This window comes from Crotalus tigris, unplaced genomic scaffold (assembly GCF_016545835.1).
Source record: "Crotalus tigris isolate CLP2741 ecotype Arizona unplaced genomic scaffold, ASM1654583v1 scf7180000024280.1573445, whole genome shotgun sequence".
Classification (NCBI taxonomy): domain Eukaryota; kingdom Metazoa; phylum Chordata; class Lepidosauria; order Squamata; family Viperidae; genus Crotalus; species Crotalus tigris.
In genome coordinates, this window is record NW_024100452.1 from 1,304,654 (window position 1) to 1,313,790 (window position 9,137).

General features: G+C 33.2%; 1 protein-coding gene across 1 annotated transcript in view; it reads left to right on the forward strand.

The window, feature by feature from the left end:
• UBL3 (ubiquitin like 3) overlaps positions 1-8,750 on the forward strand; it is a 33,471-nt gene extending 24,721 nt beyond the window's left edge. The window contains exons 3-5 of the mRNA XM_039323636.1: positions 3,183-3,269; positions 6,085-6,162; positions 7,068-8,750. Coding sequence (XP_039179570.1) covers positions 3,183-3,269; positions 6,085-6,162; positions 7,068-7,120 — 218 coding nt within the window. The 3' untranslated portion in view covers positions 7,121-8,750. The remainder of the gene's footprint in view (positions 1-3,182; positions 3,270-6,084; positions 6,163-7,067) is intronic.
• The last annotated feature ends 387 nt before the right edge of the window (positions 8,751-9,137 follow it).

Below are 9,137 nucleotides of genomic sequence, written 5' to 3' on the forward strand. Positions count from 1 at the left end.
GATTGAATGGAAGATAAACGTATCAGGGCAATCATGGGGAATTGGAATAATAGGGAGACAAGTTAATGAATACAAATGGGCTAGTCCTTCCAAAAAATGGTAATGAAATGGTCTCCTTTATTTCAGATAACATATATAATCAGTGCTTTTTTTGATTAAAAAAAAAACGGTGCCGGAACTCACACATGCCATACAACCCGCCTTGCCTACCCTACAAGGTTCCATCCAAAAAAAGTGCCGGAACTCCATTCTGGGCGTTTATGTCAAAAAAAGCTCTGTATATAATAATAGAGGGAGATCTATTTGATGATCTAAAGCACTGATGTGGAAAACTAGTTGGCAAAGGAAGAAAGCCAGAATATAAGGCTGAAGAAAATTGGGGTTTTGATTTATTAGAGTGAATTTCGTATTATTAACTAGAGGGTTAAAAGGAGATATTGAGATAAGGGAATTATGGTCATTAGATTTAAAATATTTGGAAATTAGTTGAAAATAAGGATTTTATCTGTTTAATATTTAAAAATTAGACGTAAATGAAAATAATTAATTATTATGAATATGTTTGATACATTGATTAACCCAGGTAATATATATAATGGTTTTGGTTTATTAAAGGGGATATTGTATTATCAAGTAGATGATTTAATATGGGGAGAAATAGATAAATTTTAGGAAATAGAACAAGATTATATTCAAATAGATAAAATGTGTATTTTGGATATTAGATTCTGTTATGAATTTAGATAAGGGAAATCTTGGTTACCTAAAGCCTGAAAATTATAAATATCAAAGGTTAAACTGGAATTGGGGGGAAATTAATAACAAGTAATGGATTGTTTATGAAAATTAAATGTAAAAAATAATTAAGATACGTATAAGCTAAAATTTATTGATAAATGTAGTAATGATGTTTTTACTGAGTTGATATAATAAGAACTGTATTAGCTTAAATATGAGACAGTAAGTGTTAAGGGAAAAAGAGAGAAAATATTTGATGTTGTAACTTGAGATTTGTATTAAAGATTTTGTCATCGACCTTTCCAGATATCAGTGCTTTGGCCATGGTGATGGCTTGTCTCAACTGCCATTGAGACCACTGTATAATAACCATTGAATAATAGCTGGTATGTCAATGTCCAGACTATGATCTTATACACAATCTCATGATGGAACCTTGATATTAAAGCATGGACCTTATTATCCCCTCTACTAAGCTGTATTTCTAATATGTTTGTTGTTGAAATAGAATGCAGGGATATACTCTAGTATGTTTCTGATACTAATGTGAGAACATAACATTTCCCCCATATTGAAAACAAATTTTCATGCATTTATTTTTCCACTAATAGTAGAGCAGTAAGCAGAGTGTATAGACAGCTCTATACAGATTATATGGAAAAATACAATAATTACAAGCCACAACTCTACTTCATGACTAATTTTCATTTTCATAGCTAGCATGGAAAATATTATCCATGCATTCAGGTTCCTCACTTCCTAAAGTTTGGGAGTTGATCCTATTTTAATAAAAAAAAACCCTAATGGCTAAAATCATAAGCATTCCACATTTCACCAAATACTTACTCTCCTACATTTTCTTTTTGTTGTTATTTGTCTCTTTGTATGTGTGAGTATGTGCGCGCGCACACACACTCATACCTGTGTATATGTTAGTGAAATGTAGTCAGAAGGGTTGATTGTGGTCCATATGTGTGTGTGTGTGTGTGTGTTTGTTTGTATGTATGTATGTATGTATGTATGTATATCAACACACACAGAGTGTTTTCCTGAAAGTAAGGCCTACCCCCAAAATAAGTCCTAGTTTTGGGGTGAGGCACACACTTAAAAATCAAGCTAGGGCCGAGGTAGGGGTGTGGATCTGCCTCACGCACCCCGCACCCACTTACCTTGCAGCCAGGCTTCTCCTCACCAGCCCACTTCCTCTGCAGCATCTTCTGTAGCTAGACCTGCATTTCTCAGTCACAGGCCTTTCCGGAAGGCCAATGCAGCCAAGAACCAAGCTATGGATTCAATCCATAGCTCAGTACTCAGCTGCATAGGCCTTCCGAAAAGGCCTGACTGCAAAATGCAGGCTGGAATGCAGCTGCAGAATGAAGCTGCTCCTTCGGCCCCAGAAGTGGACCTGCTGGGCGGAGCTGTTGATGCCGGAGGCGAGTAAGACATCCCCGAAAATAAGACCTGGTGCCTTTTTTGGAGGTTAAAAAAAAAAAGACTTAGTCTTATTTTCTGGGAAACTCGGGTATATATATATATATATATATATATATATATATATATATATATATATATATATATATGTATATGCTTTCTTAATGCTAGGTTGGCAGGAACTGGGATGAGAACGGGCGTTCACCCCATCGCCTTGTGCTCGGGTCTCAAACCTGGGCTGCTGGCTTTCCAGCAGACAAGCCCAGTATCTTAATCACTGAGTCACCAAGTCACCCCCCCCCCTTTTTATGGGAGATGAATCTGTTTTCTAATTTATTTTGTACATCCAGGACTTGTATTTTATCTACAGTCATTATACTTTTATTCTAGTGTTATTAGTTTCTTTTATTTTCTTTCCAGTTCATTCCCATTTTTGCTCTTGACTCAGCCAAATAATGATTTGGTCCTTAACTGAAACCTTTTTCAGTCTTGTGTCCTTAGTAAATTATCTCAATGTTTCATTACAAACAATCAAATCAAGTGTGTGCTTTTAGAATCATTCTATTGTGATATATATATATATATATGTAAATAGACTGATACTTAACTCATACAGTTGAAACAGATCTTTTTCTAAGCAGATATTTCTAAACAGTTACTATTCTGATTCTTACTCCCCAGATGACCTACTTTTTCTATATTCTCATCTCATTTGCATCCAGATGTTAATATCAGTTACAGAATAACTTGTTCAATATAAACAATTATTATATTTATCTTGAGTATTTTTGGAAGGAATTGCTGGAGTTATTTTCTAGTTCAGTTCCCTTTGACTTTCTCTTTAAGCTGAAATTAAAGACCTATCCATCTTCCTTATAACAAGAAAAAAACACACACATTCAAAACGATATTTATAAGCTGGTGCATTATTAGCCTTGCTGGAAATTTATAAGGAATATATAATTTCAAAAGTATATAATTGAATTTTATTATTTTTCTTGTTACTTTTCCAGATTGGGAAGAAGAACAAGTGAGCAGTCCAAATATTCTGAGACTTATTTATCAAGGAAGATTTCTGCATGGCAATGTGACACTAGGAGGTAATGAAAGGAATTGGCTTATAAAGATCTTCTGAGTGAACTAAAATGAAAAAAAAAAAAGATAGAATTTCATTGGTTTGGGAACAATGCAAAGTTAAAATACATTTTTGGAAAGTTCAACAAATGGTATAGTTGGAACTGAAACAGAATATTTTTAATATGAATTGTTTTTTTAATTGAGGTTATAACAGTATTATAGTTTTAGTTTTTATATTGCATGGGAATGTTAGAAAATATAATCAGAATGAAACTAAGACTAAGGAAGTGTCCTAGGTGTTATAATTATGAGTAAAAATATTGATGGCTGATTCAAAACAAATTTTCTCATATCTAGCATTGCTTTTCAGATAGACCCTACTAGTTAGTTAGTTAGTTAGTTAGTTAGTTAGTTAGTTAGTTAGAATGGTATTATTTCAGTTGGAGTACAAAAGCTGTTCAGTTGTGCCCCCTTGTGGTGTTTCTCACTTATTCTTGTTAACTGAATGACATCTATCTAGTTAGTACCTGCCATGTTATTCTTAGATTGCTAATAACATCTCAAATGGAGTATAAATGTATTTGGATACGAACAATATACCTGTAATTTCTACCAGAAGCACTTAAACTTGAAGATTTTTTATCTCACTTTTTAGAGAAAAATATTGTCTTAGAATTCAGGATATAGTGATTCCAGTCCCACTTTAGGCATGAAATACAGGCTGGGTGACTTTGGACCAGTCATCTTTCAGCCCAACTCACCTTCCAGGGAGGAAGAGGAAGAAATATTGGTATATTCACTGCCTTGAGTTGTATATATATATATTTTAAAAAGATGAAATAAAAATCTAAAAAAAAAAAATCAAGCTTCTAGAAAATGAACAAAATTAAACTAATAGAAAAATCCTGCATTTAGGCTTCTCTTGTTGGCAAGACATAGAAAGGAAAGGGACTGGGACAGAAAATCTAATAAACGACTGCAGGCAAAAATTCTTATGAATACTAAAATAGAACTAGTTCAAATAATAAGAAGCCAAAGATTCCTACTCTCTCTTTAGAACTGATAAGCTTATTTCTTTTTTCTCTACTGTTTTCTCTGCCACAATGTAATGCGCAGGATTAAGACATTTTGAAACATGAAGAAAAATTATTTCTTGGAATGTTGGAAGTATTGGGATTCTTGATGTAGGCTTTCCCCAGATGATAGGTTTTATCACTTATTAGTTTTCTATGAATAATTTGTATTCTTTCAGGACATTTTCTGCATTACATTGAATGCTTTTTCTTGTAACATAGTTGATGTATACTTGCCTCAATATTTAAATCTGGGATTTTTTCCTTTTAATTGCTTCTTTATAATGATGCCTTACACAAAGCATTGTGATTCAGGTTTGAGAGGGACTAACAGATTAAATATTTTTCAAGCAAGTCATCAGAGATATCCATTGAAAAGCTAGAATTAAAAGAGCTCATGAGGAAATTGTCTCTGGCTCTTTCCCCTCCATTTATCTCACAGCAGGAAATAGAAAACCTGCTATGTAGCAATATAAATCAGTCTAGCTACAGGAAGTATAACAGATCCCTGTGTTTTCATTTCTTTTCAGCTTTTCTAGTTGCTTCATCTTTCTTTTTTCTCCCAGCTTTATATGCTTTATATGCCAGTGCAACTTTTGAACAGGAATCATGAAATCCAATGTCTCAGTTTATAACAATAATCTGAAAAATAAACGTCGTGGGATTTTGAAATTACCAAACTTGTTTCCAGCGACATCTCTGACTGGAAGATACTGAAGAAGTTAAGACAGAGCAAAATAAATCTGGTGTATTTACAGTATATTTGGGTTGTTTAGGTATTTGGATCCAGAGTTTGAAAGGTGCTTCAGATCCTGTGTGCTATGAATGTGTCCACACCAGATGAAAAACATATTTTCTTATTTGGAACCATAAACCTGCATGGTAGCAGCCAGTGGTCAAACTTATTTCAATTTTAAAAGTTAAATAGGGTTAGCCATGATTAGGACTTTGATGAGAAAACCTTCAGGAAAGAGCAAAGCTATAGGTTATGCTTAGAAATTGAAAAGTGTCTGAAGGCCATAGCAAGTCACTTTTATATTACTGACAAGAATATTAAATAGACAGGTCCATAAAATCAACAGGACTCAAGCTCAGTTATAAAAGAGTTTACACAGAGAGAGAGAGACACAGACACAATCATCAATGTATTATTGAATCTATAGGTATATAGATTGTATTATATATTGTATTAGTTTCTTCCATTCATAGTTGACACAATCATTGACATAATGAAGGGTAATACAGAGCAACCAAGGTGCAGTGAGTATGAAGTGAATATGAAGTGATATAAAACAACTGTTCAATTCCACAGCAACCTTATGGACATAGAAGTGTTTCATCATCTGTTATTTTAATTGAATCAATTATGGCTACATTGATTTTAATTTATCCTTCCACATCAAGGGTGTCAAACTGCCGGCCCATGGGCCGGATGCGTCATGAAGAAACCGCATCCACCCCATTGCCAGCAATGGGGAAAAAGCTCCGATACGTCGTGCAACGTCATGTGACATCGCGAGTTTGACATGTCTGTTCCACATCAATAGATTTACAAAAATGAATAAAATATTTTACTCTTTGCTTTTACAATTTATATTCTGGAAGTAGCTTGAGAGATTCAGTTAAACAAATGCTAACATTTTTTTAAAAAATGTGCACTGTGAATACTAGCAGAGTCAGGAAACCATTATAATGCAGTTGAAATTATGGAACAATAATGTGCATTATAGAGGAGCATTACAAACATTTTTTTTTTTTTTTGCAGCATTAAAATTGCCCTTTGGCAAAACAACAGTGATGCATTTGGTGGCTAGAGAGACATTGCCAGAGCCAAACTCTCAAGGTAGGTTTAGCAAATTGCAACAGATTTTTAAATTGGATATTGTAGATGAAAATTAGGAAGAAAACAACTTTTGCTGGTTGTAAATATGTTATATTTATGATCAGTCTAGTGTTTTCTTGGATTTCTTTGAACTATTTCATTTAAATTCAGAATTGGACATTTAATTTGCTGGATTAACTTGAGACCAAAACTCGTGGAATTGGGCTAGGCCATGAAGACTTGAACAATATTAGCTGTACATATTTGTTCTATTCCTGCAGAGTTTGGTTGGAATAGTGTAATGAGAAAGGGGGTGAGGTGAGGTAAGAGTAGTCTGTTAAGCATTTATTGCTGTCTATCTGATATACTATTTTTAATTTTTTTATTATTGGAAAACTAGTGCTCATAAACCTGCATTTTCTTGCTGAGTTTTATGTGCATTAGGAAGCCTAACTGTTAGATTAAAATGAAGAGAGAGAGACAGATTTTTTCTTCATACAGGCTACAAAAGCACTTAACTATTGTTTATGTTTATAGAAAGACACACACACACACACACACACACACACACACACACATCTCCATATAGTCTGTTGGCCAATTTTCAGTACATTGAATAGTAGATAATAATCAGTGTGGTCTACCATCTAATCTACTTTTGTATTCCAAGAATTAAAAAAACAAGACAACAGGGAACTTGTGGCATTTCCCATTGATTATTTTGATGGCCCTTATTCCATCAGAACATGGCCAATTCAAAATATTCCAGTGAATCTTTTGAGAAAACAGGAAAGCAATTGTTTGCATCCCATGTAAAACCCTATTATTCAACACTATAATAATACTATAAAGCTTTTATAATGCATATATGGAGAGTAGTGTTTTGCATTAACTATCTTGAAAACATTTTTTTTATTTTTCTGTAGGGCAGAGAAATCGTGAGAAAACTGGAGAGAGCAATTGCTGTGTGATCCTGTAGAAGTGCCCCTGTATCTGCTACTTGTGATGTAGAATAGTTTTTGTCTCTCATGCTGCAGGATTAGAGGAGACCAACATTGTTTCAAAAACCCTTTCTGCCTATCTGTGAATCCACTGAACTGAAATATTACATGAACCTGGTCATACTTTTTTTCTAGAACAATGAATACTTTTTTATTTCTACTGTCTATGTTGTTGAACAAGCTTATTAATGCATCATTTCGCCAATTAATTTTTTCTCCAAGAAAAAATTAACTACTTTTCAGCAGAAATCATTTTGCTGTCATAAAATCATTCTTAACCGGAACTTTAACCAATCACAAATACTAAAGGCAATTTGCACTAAAATGGTTGACAATATATAGACCTCATCAACAAATGTTCTTAAGTATTTCCAACACCAAGAAATGAATCAGCACTGAAAACTAATTCATAGTCTTTTTCTTAAATTCAGTCATGGCCAATAGAAAGCAGGGGGATGGATGGGCGGGAAAGAATAACTACTAAGTAAATTCTACCTAAGTCACCCTTGATGACCAAGTGGCACAAAACACAAGTTATTAAAATTGTCTATAAATATAAAAATTCTTACTGCAACAAACTATGTGCCTGTAATTTTAAAGCACTCTGTAGAGGGCTCTTGCAACCTTTTTTTTTTTTATTGATGTGCACTCTTCTTTCTTACATTTGTTGAGTGCTTGTTTAGACAGCACAAATAAGTGCAGAGAGTGCATTTCCTAGCCTTAATATGGGAGGGGTAATTTCCTGTAGTTCATAGGCTTTTATTATTGTGCATAAATATTAAAGACCTCATTTACTAATCAATTTATGTATTTGAATATCTACAATTGATGTTTTTCAGTCATCCTTATTCATCTGATCTTAGTGTCCAGTGTCATGCTTACTCAACAGTGACTTTAAAGAGATAATTAAACCAAAAGGAGGATAAAATAGAAAAAAAATGCTAAATGACTTCATTTGTTTGTTATTTGCAGTTGATATTAGTGCTTGCAATTGTATTGGAAATCAAAAGCTGTTTTTAAAAGCATACATAGCTACAAAGGATGCCATTATTTTATTTCATGTAATTTTAAAAAAAAGATATGCTAAAAAATTTGCACAGCACTAAAGCGCATGAGGTAGTTTCATCTAAACTTGTAAAAATTATATAAAGATTTTATATTTTTTCTACTAGGGAGAATTCTTCCTAGTTGAAAGTAAAACTATGTAGAATATATTTAATTAAAAAAACTTATAAAAACGTGGCTATAGAACTTAAGTATAGATTGGAGGGTAAAATAATACAACAATAAACTATATAAATAGATCTAGGCTTTTAAAGATGCAGACCGACATTGTGTTCTGTATTTGAGTCCATAGCCATTACAAATGTTCCGTGTTTTGAATGATCTTCATTTAAATGTAATCAGGTTACTTTATTCAATGTTACTGCTTTGAGAAAATGCTTTATATGCAGTAGGCCTACAAAGATATTGTTCATAATGTTCAAAATTAAATTTGTATAGAGCAGAGTTTTAAACAAATTGTAAATAGCACTAAACATTTTCCTTCTGCAACCTGTACTGATAGATTCTTCTGTAAACTAAATAAAAGAAGAATATTGTAGTGCACCTGGTTGTGATTTGGGGAGCTTGATCTAGCCTGCATCATTTTTAAATTAGTTCTATTGTATTATAATTCTTCTAATTCTCTCTTTTTACAATCATTAAATTACTAGGTTTGGAATACCAGGAGTGATGTGAGGTTTACAATTTAGTTTGAACTGATTATATTTGTTTCAGTTTTACCAGACTTTTCTATGGAAGCTGAAGATGATGCACATTGAAGAGTTCTTCTCTGTTTGGTTTCTATAACAAGCCACTATGATGTCAAACATGAACAGTCTAGAAGACCTGGACTTAGGGATAGGCTTGATCGATTAAAGCAGTAAGCATAGTTTGAAATGAAGAGTGGAAGAGGAGCTTCAGTATTTGTGTTGTATCAAGTCTTGGAACAAT